The 16,510-nt window shown below is 32.4% G+C and overlaps 1 protein-coding gene and 1 pseudogene across 1 annotated transcript; both read left to right on the top strand.

The window, feature by feature from the left end:
- Positions 1-1,179: 1,179 nt before the first annotated feature.
- LOC108201427 (uncharacterized) lies at positions 1,180-5,740 on the top strand (annotated as a pseudogene).
- A 573-nt stretch (positions 5,741-6,313) lies between these two features.
- LOC108201425 (protein FAR1-RELATED SEQUENCE 5-like) lies at positions 6,314-9,517 on the top strand. The gene is made up of 5 exons (XM_064085376.1): positions 6,314-6,335; positions 6,743-7,264; positions 7,355-7,627; positions 7,801-8,030; positions 8,267-9,517. The coding sequence occupies exons 1-5, from the start codon at positions 6,314-6,316 to the stop codon at positions 9,515-9,517; spliced, it is 2,298 nt and encodes a 765-aa protein (XP_063941446.1).
- Positions 9,518-16,510: the final 6,993 nt, after the last annotated feature.

Here is a 16,510-nt window from a genome sequence, read left to right on the forward strand (position 1 = left end):
TCTATCATCACCAATAGTCACATACACTTTCCATCTAACTTACAAAATTAACGGACTACTTACCATCATCATACAACTTCTCTTGCGGCTTCCTACCGCCAAGAACCTTCCTACGGATGAAATTGATCATCTATAATCGATTATCAATAGTTTAGATAAGTAGATTATCTCAATTTTGATAATAAAAATCGCTGTTTACATAATGTATAAAAACAGTGATTAGTGCAGTATAAATTAGTGATACCCGTAGTTATAAATAGTGGTAGGGAAACTGGTTTCTAGTTTTTATTTTAAGAGTGGTTTCTATTTGATCATGAGCCTATATATATATATATATATATATATATATATATATATATATATATATATATATATATAGGGCATTGCTCAAAAAAGAACACTCTTAAAAGAAGAACAACACAGAACACTTTAGAATCTAATATAGAATCTCATCTAAAGCTTAAATTACTTTTAAATTTGAAGTTGATTAACTTGTTATTATGAATAATAATAGAATCCGTCATGTTTAACAATAAATTTGGGTTAAAAATAACATGATTTTATGTAAAATTATTCGTGCAAAAAATATATATATGATTCCATTCTGGATTCTATCTTAGATTCTGTTCTGGATTCTATAATATTTCATAGTAATAATGTGGATGAATTTGGATGTTATATTTCATATATTAAGTTTAAATGGTGTTTAACTATATAATTATAATCTTAACAAATCATTCTTTGTGAAAAATAAAATGTTATGATAGTGTTCTGTGTTGTTCTTTTTTTAAAGTATTCTGTGTGGAGTGCAACCCTATATATATATATATATATATATATATATATATATATATATATAGGGTAAAATTCTAGGGAGGGACATCTTATATAGAGTTACATAGTAAACCTTTAATTCAATCTCCACCCTTCATTTGTATCTTATCCAACGGCTGGTAATATTTGAATAAAAACTGAAATTTTTGCTAGTCGACCGTTGTGTCAAACGCGTTTCTCTCTCTACTCTCTGTCTCTCTCTCTCAACGCTCTCTCTCGCACTTCTCTCTCTCTCTCTCAAAGCTTCCTCTCGCACTTCTCTCTCTACTCTCTCTCTTTCTCTCTCAACGCTCTTTCTTTCTCTCTCGCACTTTCTCTCTCTACTCTTTTTCTTGCAAACGAAGTATGGATTATTCTTACAATGGATCTGAAAGCATCAAATCAGTCGGTGATGTTCCAAGTTTATCAGGTGTATTGTTTATTCTAATTGATTTTCATTTTTTCAAGCTGCATATCGTTGGAGATTGTGTAAAGTTACAATTTCACAGTCATATATGTTGTTTAGTTATTTTGAATGTGATTTGTGATTGTATTGTTGAACTTGTATACTGGATTGATTATAATCTTGATAGGTTGTTTATGTTCTATCGTAGAATAATATTACACATGAGATTTTTATGTTCTTGTATCTTATAATTAATTTGGATTTGGATTCTACTGTAGAATTGATTTGGTGATTTTATAATTATTTATACTGTTTAATTAATGCTTCTACTATAGAATCAGATTAGATATTGTTATCTGCAATGTTTTTAATATTTATTCTAGTGTGGAATAAAATTGTTGATTTATAGTTGAATGTTTAAACTTATAATTAATATAGTCCATTTCATGGTCCTAATCATTGCCAGATAGAGTGCTGCGATTATTACACGAGATTCGTGATGATATTAGTGAACAAAATGCAGTAAGGTACATTGGATAAATGTTATGATGTGGTTTTAGTTAGTTTTGTTTTTACAATTATCAATGAACTATTATTAAGCTTTATTGTTGCATATGATATTTGTCAGGAATGAAGTATGGGTAACATTTCCTAGACAAGAGCAAGCTATTAGTTATCAAAAAGAACATAGCAATGTTTTTATTTTTAGCTATCAAGACCATGTTAATGGTCAGAGGAGGTTTGTTGTTTCAAGCTATAAGGAGTTTTGGCGAAGGCTCTTATAATCTTTTTTTATTTGGTTTAATATATCTACGTAATTTTGATGTTTATGGTTGCTATAACTTATAAATTTGTCATGTAATCATAGGTACAAGAACATGAATCCCAAATATCGTCATCATTATGAAGTTATTCAGGAGGTAATTATGTTCCATTGCATTATGTAGTATTAGTGTAATACACAGTGTAATTAGTGAGTTCTTGTTTATCTAATGTGTTTTAAAGTTTCATTTTGTGATTAGGGATTACCATGCCACCTTTATTTTGATTTGGAATTCAATAAGATAAAGAGTGTGTTGTTGAACTTGATTCATCAACAGAAGGTATTATTTTGACATAAACAGGGTATTATTTTGACATAAACAGTCTTTTTTAACAAATTATAAGTTGGATTCTGATTATGTATTTATACTATTATTGGCAAAAAAATTTTCTTGCCATATAATAATTTGTTTCCCTTTTAAGTACAACCGACATGCTGGTGCATTTGTTGGTGAGGTGTAATTCAGATTTAAATTAGATATTATTCATCAAGGTTTAGGTTCTTGGGATTTGTATTGTTTAATCAGAAAACTGATGAAGCTTTCATATTTTTTTGAATTTTAGATTTGCTCAAGGATACAAAATGAAAGGGGAAGAGATGGAAGATTCGAAAAATTGTTCATATTAAAAGATAGGAACTCATCTCATGTGAATAAAGAAGTTTTTATTGATAGAGCAGTGTATTCCAGAAATCGATGCTTTCGCCTACCATTGTCTTCAAAAGCACGAAAGACTTCTATACTTGTACCTACTGGACGTTTTAAGTGCAGGTTCATGGTAAAATACTAGACTAAGACTCTAAGTTGTTATTTGTCCTATGCTTATATTTGTTACTCAACTACATGAAATGAAATATTCCTAAAACTAGACCTGGCAATTCGTGCAGATCGTGTACTTTCGTGTCGTGTACCTTTTCGTGTTGTGTACTCAAAGGCCAAACACAAAACCGACCTGTTTAGCGTTTGTGTATTTTCGTGTCGTGTACCTCCGTTTTCGTGTCGTTCTCGAGTCGTGTTTCGTGTAAAATCGAATTTAATTATAAATATAAATAAATATATAAATTAATGTAAATATTAGATTTCTAGGCAAAAAATTTACAAAATAGTATGAAATATATATATTTAAATCATTTACACTTACAATATTATAAACTATGTATTATTTTAAAAGAAAATATACATATATTTATTATAAATATACATATATATAATTAAATATTAATATTTAACTATTAAATTATATTTATTTCGTGTATCTCGTGTCGTGTCGTGTCGTGTACCCGAAGGGTAAACACAAAACCGGGACGACATCTCAGTCGTGTACTTCGTGTCGTGTATCTTTTCGTGTCGTGTACTCAAAATGCAAACACAAACACTAAATTTTCGTGTCGTTTTCGTGTCGTGTGAAAATTTGACGGGTCTACCTAAAACAGAGTGAGGAAGATATGTTTATGGCATCTTTGATCTGCAAAGTGGATGTTGATGTTCAAAAGATTCTTATATGTGAAATGGATATTGGTTGTTCAAAGACTCTCCAATTTGCTACACAAGTAACTATTATCACCTCTGAAAGTCTTTTGTTTGATAGAATGTGTCCATTCCCCTTATAATCGTTGTGATTTGCATATTTGCTAATTTTATTTTAAATTAAAATAAAGTGTAATTCGATTCAGGTTCATGTCAACTTGCATAAAGATTATGGAGTCCCAAGAAATCTTCTGTCAAATTCTTGCATGATTGATTCGTCAAGAATATTTCAGACAGGGAGATCACCATTTCCACTTTTGGATATGTTTGTAGAGTCTGTTGGCTCCTTAGGAAATATATCAGGTATCCATTAAGTGATTTTGATTTATGTATAATTGAATATTAGAAACATAAGAAGAATATATATTTATTGATACTTGAATATATAATCGTTTATATGATTAGTAGGTTGGATATTACGTGTTCTTTTCAGGAAAAATTCACAGTTGGCATTGGTTTTCAGAGTATGGTATAATGGTGTATAATATGTCAAAAATAGATACTGTGAGAGAATTGGTAGACAACACAAAAGCAATCATGATACATTTTATCCCACTTAGTAGTATCTATTTTTGATTTTATATTGTAGCTTTGAGTTTGGTTATTTTATTTCGATTGTAAGTTGACTTGTACATTGTAGTTATTTATGTTGTTGATCTAAGAAGAGCTGGTTATTATCAAAAATGTCATGATCCAAATTGCAGAGGTTATTAACTTATGTGTCACTATTAGTTATACAAATAAATGTTTGAAAAATATAATCAATTTTAAATATTGTTGTTAATGTTATAACAGGTTATCGTTCTCCACTACGTCCAGTTCCTGAAGAAATTGTACCTGATACAACCATTTTTTTTGAAGGTGTTAAGCGTCATGAAATTTATGAGCATAATGTTGATAACAAGACGATAGACATTGTGGATAGCTGCCTGAAAGATGGTTGGTGGTTTGAAGCTGTAAAATTTGCCGAAAAAGTTGAGAAAAAGACACTAGATTTCGATGTAGTATCTTGAATCAAATTATGTATAGAAGCAATACTTTTTGCTAATGTAAATATGCTTGAAATAGTATGTAAATATTTGAGTTTGTGTCACATATTGAAGAAATTGTGTAATTTGTGTTCCAAGCAAATGTAAATTTTGATTTTGTATCTACTTTTATAGTGCAAAACATTCTTGTGCAGAACAGCAAAAATTCTTCTACTGATACTTACACACTTCTACTCTTGAATATAATTAATCATTTAAATATTATTTTCTTATAGAGTAGTTTATACATTATTGCTAGCAATCCATTTGCTCTGCGTGAAACTGTAAGTTGTTTCCCGGTAGCTTTTATGTTCTTCTTTAGGATCGATTCTCTTTTGATTAGTAGTTGATCATGATTTTTTTGTTGAGCAGGTTGTCGAGGTTCCCAATGTTAGTTGGGAAGATATTGGTGGCCTGGATAATGTTAAGAGAGAGCTTCAAGAGGTAATTTTGGCTTTTGTAACTGTAACAAGTATATATTGCCAGGGATTTCTGTCATTTACAAAGATTAATGAATGTGGGAAAACCTTGCTGGTCAAAGCTATTGCCAATGAATGTCAAGAAAATTTTATTAGTATCAAGGCACCCTGAGTTGCTCACCATGTGGTTTGGAAAGAGTGAGGCAAATGTACGAGAACTATTTGACAAGGCTCGTGGATCTGCCCCTTGTGTGCTATTCTTTGATGAACTAGATTATATTGCCACTCAGGTTTGTTTTCACTGCTTTTAACTATAAATTCTTGTATATTAAATATTTGTTGCTGTTTGGACACTTCTAATTTACACTTGTTTATTAATCAATCACAGAGGGGAAGCAATTCTGGAGATGCTGGTGGAGCTGTTGATAGAGTTTTAAATCAACTTTTGACTGAAATGGATGGAATGTCCACTAAGAAAACGGTTTTTATCATTGGAGCTATTAACAGGCTTGATATTATTGATCCTGAACTACTGCGGCCTGGTCGTCTAGTCATGCCTCAGGAAATCACCAGTATCGCAAATATCAAGCATTTGCTCAAACATTGCAGCAGTCTAGAGGATTTGGTTCTGAATTCCGATTTGCAGACACTAGTGCTACAGCTACTGCATATGATCCTTTTGCAACTTCTGCTGGCGGAGCTGATGAAGATGACTTGTATAGTTAGGCTGTACCTCTTTATTTACCATGCACTCATGTTGTTTTTGAACTACTATTTTATGTCTCAACCTACAGTGTATGGTTTTTATAGAGCTAGTCTTCATATAAGTATGGTTGTATCTTATTCTGTGTTTTCACTACAATGATATTATACCATTATCTGCTGTTCAGTGCTTGGAATTGTACACAGGGGTTGAGTCTTCTATGGTCATGTTTAAAAATTATGATTTACGACTTAACATGGTTTAACGTAATAAGCTGAGGACATACAGTTTTGTTTTGAAACCAGAAAAAGACATACAATCTGAAAATTGAAGATTATTCTATTATGGAATATCATAAATATTATATAATATTTTTATTATCATAGACATTAATAAATAAAACAATATTAAAAATAATAATAAATGCCCAAACTTAATGGATACAGTTGATTCATAACCAACTGCACTCTCCCTCCCCAAACCAAACCCACTCCCTCCGTCAGTCTCACTGCAGAAAACCCCCTCCCTCGCCTCCGTCCCCCCCTCCCCCTTTACACTCTCCCCTCCCTCTCTCTGTCAAACACAGTAAAGTAACAATGGCGTCTTCTTCGAATCAAGGTAATATCATTAAATCAAAATTTGAGATCCAATTATCATCCGGTATTTATCTTCAATTTCATTGTGTTTAGCTAATATAATTAGTAGATTTTGTACTTCTTTTAATCTGTGATTGTACTTGCACTAGCTAGTAGTTGTTTTTGAAACTTTATTTTTATTTTTGTTTGTGTTGTGGATTCTGAATACCATGAGATTTCTTTTAAGTGTTGATTTACTTAATTTCATATTACATGTTTGAGTTGTACAGCTAAAGTATAGCAGATATGAGTCCTTATAGTTATATTATTGAACATATAATTTTTTTTTATGCTACTAGAGAATCATAGATAGTGGAAATTAAGTTTTTAGTTTATTTTGAATGCAATTTTATTCTATTTTCTATTGAAATATAGTTTTCTTCTGACCAGGAAATTTACATAACAGTTGCAATAGATACAGTGATTTACAAGTTGATTCCACTGCTAATAACAATGATTTCACTGTTGAGTGTGCTCGTGATGATGAGGTTGAGAATTTTATTGAAGGTTTTGATGATTCGTTTAGTAGTAGTAGTGGATTATCGATACCAAAGGTTGATGACAACAAAGTGAAGCCTTATTCTGGTCAGATTTTTAGAGATATTGAAACATGTTTTAAGTTTTATGCTGAATATGGGAGGCAAGGTGGTTTCGATATTCGCAAGTCATCACAAAAAGTCAGAGATGGTATTGTAGTTTACAAGTATTTTGTCTGTTCGAAGGGAGGTGATCATGAAACTTCTATGTCGAAAAACTCTGATAGTAATTCGGATTTGTCTCTTGTCTCAAGCACTGCAGGAGTTGATGTAAGAAGGCGAAGAAGGACAGTTACAAAAAAATGTCAATGTGAAGCAAAGGTTCAACTGAAATATGGTGGTTTTAATCAATATATAATATTTTGTTTTGTTGAAGGTCACAATCATCCTTTAACATCCACATCTGGAAAGTAATTTCTTCGTATCAATCGAACTATTTCCTCACTTCAACACCGATTCATTTTAGATGCTGCTAAATCAAATATTGGTGCTCATAGAGCGCATAGCCTCTATAAATCTATAGCCGGTTCCTACACTGATGTAGGAGCAACTGCTACAGATTTTCAGAATTGGGTAAGGGATATTAAGTTGTATATTGGAAAGCATGATGCGGATATGTTGCTTCAAAATTTCCAAAATAAGCGAGAGACATCAGATGCTGGATTTGCTTATGAGTATGAAACAGATTCGGATGGTCATCTTACTCGTCTATTTTGGGCTGATATTCCAGGACGCCAAAGTTATTAAGTGTTTGGTGATGTGGTGTCTTTTGATGCAACTTATCGCACAAATAAGTATGTTAATCTTATATGTGTATAAGTTTATACTCTTTGTTTTATTTTTTCACCTCTGCTTCTTTATAATTTATATTGTGTAATTGTAGGTATGGCATGGTTTTTGTACCATTTATAGGTGTTGACAATCACTGGAAAAGTGTTACCTTCGCATCTGCTTTGCTTAATGACGAGGATTCGACAAATTTTACATGGGTGTGCGAGATGTTTTTGAAAGTCTTTCAGCAGGCACCAAAATGTATTATCACCGATCAATGCCCGGCTATGAAAGTTGCTATCAACAAGATATTCCCTAATTCAATTCATCGATATTGCATGTGGCATATAATGCAAAAGTTTACAGCTAAGGTAATCAAATACATCTGCCTTATGCAAATTAAATGATTTTGATTTACTTGTATCTGTTATATGTTTGATGGTAATATAGATACTCATTAGTATTATTTGAGTTATTATATTTTATCTTTTATTCTATTAGAGGAATAGATTAGTTGTAGATTATCTACTTAATTCGATTATCTGTTGTGTGTTAGAAATACCTTCTCATTTGTCTAAATCCATTAAAAATAATATTTTTATTATAGGTTGGTCCTGTTTTTTGTGCGGAATCTGGTTTTGTGGAGAAACTTAATAAATTTGTTTGGTCATCACATTTGACGATATCTAAATTTGAAGAAGGTTGGAATTTTGTGTTGAATAAGTTTGGATTGAGTGAACATGTATGGTTGAATGAAATGTACCTTATGAGAGAATCGTGGATTCCTGCCTTTTTTCGGGACAAGCCCATGGGAGCGTTGCTCAGAACGACATCAAGGTCAGAAAGTAGTAACTTTTTCTTTAATCATTTTGTGCAGAGGAGAGACACACTGTCAGAGTTCTATATATGCTATGAGAGTGCCATTGAGAAACAGATTTATGAAAATAAAAAACTTAATGATGGAGATAGATGTATACCTAAGACTATCACTGAAAAAGAAATTGAAAAGGAAGCAGCCCAGCTCTACACTCGCACAATGTTTTACAAGGTTCAAAAACAGATTAAAGCTAGTTGTTTTCATATTAGTTTGGCTGGACAGCCAATTGTGGTTGATGGTGTTAGTAAGTATATTGTACGTGATAAAACTTATGATGAGAAGTATTTCGAGGTTCAGTTTTCGTTCTTGACAAACAATGTGGAGTGTTCTTGCAAGCTTTTTACTAGAGTGGGATACCTTTGTCGGCATTGTTTCTACTGTTTGGGTCTATGGGGTGTTGAACGAATTCCATATCAGTATTTGTGTAGTCGCTGGATGAGAAATGCAGAGGACAGATTTTGCAAATCAAAATTTTCAGATGTGATGGAAAGTACTAATGTACAGAACATTAGGGATATGTCAAAAAAAGTATGGACTGTGTTCCAAGGATGCATTGAATATGTTTCAAACAATGCTAATGGTATGCAGTTTTTGTTTGATGAGATGAATAGTTTGAAAATAAGGGTTGAAGAAAAATTTGAAAGTTCCAGAGCTACAAAAGAAGATATGCTAGAAGAATGTTTCGGAGTGAGGCCTTCAACTATAACTACTGTTCATCCACCACTCCAAAGTAATAATAAAGGTAGCCGAAAAAGACTTGTTGGTCCTGCAGAAAAAAGTTGTGATGGAAAGAAGAGGAAATTAAGGGTGTGCAAATTCTGTATGATGGAAGGATATCACGATTCACGTACTTGCCTGAAGAAGAAGATGCAAAATCCAATCATGCAAGCTGCTAATATTTGTGTTGACCATATTAGCACTAACGAAACCATCAATACATGTATTCTGCAAGTTAAAGTTCCATGGAATTATGCTTGTTAAATATTTTTATCTAATGCTAATTGAGGCAGGTTGATTCCAATTTATAACTTATTTCCATATATCTCTTTTTAGGAATATTAAGCTAGTTTGCATGGATCAGCGGACAAGAAGAAACAAGGATTGAGCCAAAAAATGTGGATTTGTCAAGTTTATAGTTCTTGGATTATCTTGCAATGTAAATGAACAAATTTTACATTGTTCTTGAGATTAAATTACAAATTTTACTAAGCAAGAATGATTGTCTGAAAGTCTGATATTTGGATTTTAGACCAATGTGTTCTCGCGGGGGAGATAACTATGGATTATTTTTCAATTGGCTTTATTGGTATATAGATGAATTTGCTTGACCAAACTTGCTAGGCTGTACAGATTCTATAGGCTGTACAGATTCTATATATGTACTTGAATGCACAACCTAAAGTCCAGGTTGTAATCTTTTGGCAGGCTGCCATAGAGAAGCTGCATGTACCAGATGAGTTGGAGGATACCTTGTAAATTCACATGGTATTTCAGTGCAGGAGTAGAGATGATGTAAATTTGTAAATTCACATGGTATTTCAGTGCAGGAGTAGAGATGATGTAAATTATTCGGCTTAATGTACCATCCCTTGAGGCTTGGCCTGCTTGCGCTTTCGGAAAGTGGTGGATTAGTTGAGCTAATCTTTTAGGCTTTCATTTAGTTTTGTAAGTGATATATTATTCCTATGATAAACCTAAGTCATATGATGAGGAATGTAATGAGTTTTTTTATAGAATACTAAAAACAGATCTATTGTACATGAAAAACTATGATTCTAGTGTAGAACATTATAAAAATCTAAGTGTATTACAGTAAAAACCAAAATTCTTTTTAATAAATTAAATTATTCTACTATTGAATATTGATGTGAACATTGTAGGTTTTTTGATTTAGGTAAAATATAATGATTCCACTAAAGAATACTATTTTTAACTTACTATTATTAGCTTACTAAAATCTAAGTGTATTACAGTGAAAACCAAAATTCTTTTTAATAAATTAAATTATTCTACTATTGAATATTGATGTGAACATTGTAGGTTTTTTGGTTTAGGTAAAATATAATGATTCCACTAAAGAATACTATTATTAACTTACTATTCATTTTTAATAACTTACAATCCATATGAAGATTAACACAAGTTAATACATAACAATGATTCTTTTATAGATAGAATGATAGATAGCAAAACAGACATTACAAGAGAGTATTTCTTTTAAAATTTCTAGCATCATATTCCAATACGTAGCAAATGAAAATCTGCAATATTTTTACTAGCAGTTGATCACTATTCACATCACTTTCAAAAATAAGTACTTGCTTCATCTCACTATTCACATCACTTTCAAAGACAAGTATTTTCTAAGACAAGTACTTTCAAAGACAAGTACTATTCATCTTGGTTGACACAGCGACTTGATCTCATTCACCATTTTGTTTTTGTACAGATTTGTTGGTGAATATATAATCTTTGAGGCGTAAATCTGATGTGCCTTCTCCAGCTGTTTTTTCTGTTGAACTCCCTGCATCAATATATTGATCATTTTACCTAGTTAGTTTGTTCGGAGCATAAAGTATTCTAGAACTGAATAGATATTAGAACATTGAATACCAACAGTAATAGAGTAAAGTATCCACATAGCATTTTGGTGAGACTATAATTTAATTACTATTTAACTCAAATCAGACATGGAATGGTCTTACCTTTTCATATGCAAATTTGCATTCCCAGTTCCGCAATCCATTGCCTTTGTAGGTTTCCATATGGTTAATGGCAAACACTCCAGAATCCACCTCATTATACATTGTTCGCCATTTCATATCTAGTCGAACAATTGAAACGCTGCCCAACTGTTTACTCTTGACCGGACTGCTTGTTTCCAAGTAGGTCACAAAATGTTGTTGCTGAAAATAATTTTTTTGTGAATACATATAACACAATTTATAGTTACAAATAAAAGTAGAAAAATACCAAGCATAATCCAGAACTAGAAGAGCAAACAAGTATTATAGTTACAATTAAGATTTTATAATTACAAGCAAGTCATTATCCAGAACTAGAAGAGTCCCTGGTTTGGGTTCAACAGAGTAGAATGAAATTGGTCACTAAAACCCGTCTCAATCAGGTCACTTACTCACTTTCTTAAATCAGGTGTACATTTCGTCAATTGAGTAAAAATCTGTACACAGAAATTACTTACGTGGTATGAATGATATTGATGTGGCTAATGTCCGTTAAGCTAACCATAATTACATATAACACAATTTATAGTTACAAATAAAAGTAGAAAAATACCAAGCATTCCGGTAATCCATCATAGACTGCATTGCTGCCATCTCCAATTCTATTGTTGTCAAGGATCTCTATTGATGGATTTTTAATGTTGAAACAGACAACATAATAGTATTCTACATCATGGATGGGGAAAAATATATGCATAAATAAATGTGAAATATATAATTTAGTCTATCTATGTCAATCTATGTTCGTGTTTTTGTGTGAAATTGAAAGTATTTATTAAATTCTTAGAATGTACCAGATCGATATCATCAATTTTTGAATCATGTTTCAGAAGCCATATATTTAATCTTGAACAAAACCTTATATACTTTGCTTTAGCCTCTTCAGGAGTTTCAACATGGTTCCTTTTTGTCAATGACATCCCCTGTATTGTAGAAACAATCTCAAGTTAATATAAACTACAGAAGTTAATAGAAATCAGTGCAAATTATATATTATGAAAGACCTTCATTGTGTCTAAAATATTTCATCTAGTAGAATACCGTGATACTAGTGTTGCAAAAGAACCGGTGTGGAGAGTCTGGGGATCTGTATTTTTCGTCTTCATTCAGGATGCTCGCATATACATCAACGACAACAGTTGATATTCTTTCATTAAATTGAAAAGTTTTAATCTGGTACTTCATGCAAGTTACATCCTCCCAGAAGAAAATAATTTGGCTGCATTAATATTATATTATTCATACTTAAAAGTACTGCCTAGATTAAGTAATGATGTGTTTTTAAATTTAATCAAATATGTTAGTGAAACATACGTTGGATCTGATGTATCTCCTATGATCCAATTCCACACCTCCTCCTCTGCTTTTGTAATCTTTTGCCTGTTGAAGTCAATTGTGCGATCAAGATATGGTGATTTTTGGGAGTCTCCAACCTTTACCTCTCTCCTTAGTCTTCCCGGAATATATTCATTGTCTTCTTCTCTTTCAAATCTATCAAAATCAATACGTTCACCACCCAATGTTAGATCACCTAGAAAGTCATCGATATCAATCATTTTGTTATATGCTTTATCGAATTTTGGAAGCGCTAAAATATCAATTGTTTTCCAGTCTTTGTTCGTGCAGTAAGGCCACTCTGGGTCTCTGTCACTGTCTGGTTCGACTTTGTTTTTCAAAATATATTATTGTCAATTGAATTATTTTTTAATGATTACTAGAATAGAAGAGAATGACATATGATAAATAAGAATATTGAATCATACAATTATCAAAGTAAACATTCACAAAAATTACATTATATTCTAAGTGTTGTTATAATACCTTTGGTGCTCTTCTTCTTCTTCTTCCTGATTTGGTGGTTGATACATTTTTGCAAATGTGTCTTCATACAGCTTCAGGCTAGGGTTGTTTGGGAAGAGGTCATTTGCCATCTTCAAGTTGTTTTTGCATTTCTTATACACAAATTCCAATTCTTTGATGTCTTATCAACTTGTGACATCATTTCCTAGTTTCATAGACATAATAATATTATTCAAAACGTTATATAATCACATGACAGAAACTAGATTTTATAGAATTATAAAAAAATGTTTTGTACCTCTTCAGTGATAATTTCATTATCTTCATACATGAAGTTAATATCTCTCGTCACAAACATGATTCCAGTATTAATTTCAGCTTCCTTGAATAGTTGTGGACTCATTTCTACTCCTCTTAAGGTTTCTTTCGGTGTTTTTAAATTGTCACCTTCTTGAAATATCTGTAAGAGAAGACATATTTATGTGGTTAATAAAAGCAGAAGAATTTATATGGACCAATATAAGATTGATGCAGTTTAATATTTATGTGGTTAAGACTGATGAGCTCCAACTATAGTTAGTAATATAAGTTGGAGATGTAGTGCCAAGTGCTAACGCCTAACTGTGTTAGCATTGGACTTAACCAGGCTCATTATTAGCCAAGGGGCTCAGGGCATTCCCCACAACCTGGATGAGTACATCGATTGTGTAATCTCAACTTGGAGTAAAGTTCCAGTGACTTGTTTGTTCTGCTCATCCTTTAGGTGATAATATGTATGCTAATTGGTCCTTGCTGGAAGCTCAACAGGAAAAATGGTGCTGTAATATCTTTTCTTCTTGATCGACTAATAATCAAGTTGAGTGATTTGCTTCTTTTCAACAGGATAGGAAACCGAATCGAAAGCCCTCTTGATTGTCAGTGTAAAAATTAACAGGCGACGGAACAGTAATGTAACATGTTTCAACAAACAAATCAACTACAAAACCTGACTAGTTAGAGTGGAAAGAACCCTCTGTATTCAGCTTACGATGTGCTTCTAGGATAAAATTCTGTTTCTTGATATGCAAATGCCAAATGTGCAAGAAAAGAATCAAGCATCAAGTAAATCTAATATTCTGTGACCGACAGGAAAATCACTAGGATCCTAATCAGAAGAGGAGAAGAGAAGGCTCTAGGAGGCCATGAATTCTGAGTAGTCAACCTATTTGTCATATAAATGTAAGTGTATGCAGGAGCTTGCATGAACTATCCATAAAGCACAAAATTAATATTGTACTATAGAACATAAACTTTTTTTTAATATAAAACATGAAATCCAAATAAATTACAATCATTTTTAGAGAATATAATTGAGAAGCTTACATCCACAAAATCTTCAGCGGGTAACTTTCCTTTGATTTTACGCAATTCAAAAATTGCAGCCTCCTCATCATCCTGATTTCCATCCTAAATTTTCCAAGTTCAATAACAAATGAGAAATGTAGTTTACTTATCACATATGTTTATATTGAGAATGTAGTTTATGATATGTTTGTTATTTAGACCTGGTGCCTTTGTTGTTCAAGTGATACATTTTTAGTAGTCTGTCTCTCTCCAGTGTTTTCGTTGTGCAATGGTCCAACCTGAAATGTATTTTAAGAACATTAACATACACTTCTGATCCATTAATAGGCTGTGTCTTCACAATTTTTCAAAGAAATCAGTTGAGAATTATATTAATTGGACAAATGAACTTACAATTTCTCCTTTCAAAAAGGTTCCATCAATGGATTCACTTCTGTTTCTATTCTCAATGAGTGAGTCCCTCCAACCAATGAAAACATGCCTTGTCCTTTCTGCTCTATATTCAGTATGGACGCTTCGGCCAAGGTAGAAGAACTGAAAACATTGTTAGTTAAAATTAATGCACAATAGATATTAAGGACAAGTACGAATTATTAATATTTTATGTTTACTTACAAGGAGGAACACTAGTGAACCAGTGTAGTACTTCTTGTGAGGATCATCCCACCATTCCTCATGAGAAGTTCGAAGAGATTCTATGACAAGCTTGCACCAATTGTACTGGCTCGCGTTTTCAAACTCGTCTTCAAATCCCAAAACATCTTGACAAAGGAAAGAGCTGTTGTTTGTGTATATGAACAGATTCATCATTAGAATCATGAAGTTTTGTTTGAAATGAAGATCTACTACTCTTGATCTAGTTATCGCCTCATACACGGTCAACTCTGTGATTCTATTTTCATCTTTGTCAGGAAATTGCGCTCTCCATCTAGAGAATTTGTCTCTATTAACTTTGCCTTTTTCGAAACAGATTTCTTTTTCTCCCTTTGGCAGCCCAAGGGTATCAGCCACATCTTGCTCTGTGATCTTCACCCTTTGATCATGGAAGAGCATCTCATCCTTGGTCAAATCTTACCACCAAATTATATTCACACACAATGAGTGCGGAACTTTTCTCATTGCAAATGATAAGAGAAGGCCAAATCCCGCTTCAGTCACCCATTTTTTCTGATCTTCTGTCAACGCCTGGATAGCATCGGTGAAGGTTTTCGGGTAGGCACGTAACAATATCTTATTTGGCATGTCTGTTTCAGGCTTTCTTATGTTCTCAGTTGGTTCCTCTTCTTCTGTTTCTTCTTCTTCTTCTTTGACATTTTTTCGTTTCTTGGCTCTTTTAATTTTGACCTAATATCATCCAGATTAAAGGAAAAGATTTAGTATTTGAATTACACAATTCAAAAGATAGACAGATTCCATATTTGTGCATATATATGAAAGAGTGTGTTAGGATCGCATCCACTATAGATTGACGTTAATCAAACAAAATAACAAGCACGAAAGTAAAGAACACAACAATTAACGTGGAAACCCCTCAAGGGAGGGTAAAAACAACCAATCCACTAAATATGAATGTATTACAAGATTGGAGTCGCTCCCTCACTCAACACTCTTGTATACAAACCCCTCAACTTGATCACAAAAGTTCTCTCTTGTGTATCTCTCACACAACTCTCTAACTTTTGCAATACAATAAAACTCCTACAAATAACTATATTTATAGGCACCATAATTAAAGATCACCCTCGATCTTTTATACTACAAATAAAACATCACCCTCGATCTTTGATTTTTGAATTGCTGGCAAAGGGGATGGCTTATTGCCTACAAGGAGACATAATTAAAGAACATCATTATGTTTCTTTAAAGCAATTTGCAATAAAGAAAGTTCTAAAGAATATAAACTTAAGAAAGTGTAGAATTTCTTATATTGAGTTATTTTATGCTCTTCTTGTGAACTTTCTGGGGTGTATGATACCAGTGCAGGGAGGGCATCATTAGATTTGAATAGATCATGTGATGGCGGTGTTTGCAGCATATCATGATTCACATTGTTAATATTTTGAATGCTACTTCCTTCACCATCTTT

Source organism: Daucus carota, chromosome 9, assembly GCF_001625215.2.
Source record: "Daucus carota subsp. sativus chromosome 9, DH1 v3.0, whole genome shotgun sequence".
Taxonomy (NCBI): domain Eukaryota; kingdom Viridiplantae; phylum Streptophyta; class Magnoliopsida; order Apiales; family Apiaceae; genus Daucus; species Daucus carota.

Bases quoted from the DNA above. Each gene is read 5' to 3' on its own strand.
- LOC108201425 (XM_064085376.1), top strand. From the start codon at position 6,314: ATGGCGTCTTCTTCGAATCAAG. The intron at 7,628-7,800 runs GTTATTAAGTGT...TACCATTTATAG, and splicing joins TGATATTCCAGGACGCCAAA to GTGTTGACAATCACTGGAAA. The intron at 8,031-8,266 runs GTAATCAAATAC...TTTTTATTATAG, and splicing joins TGCAAAAGTTTACAGCTAAG to GTTGGTCCTGTTTTTTGTGC.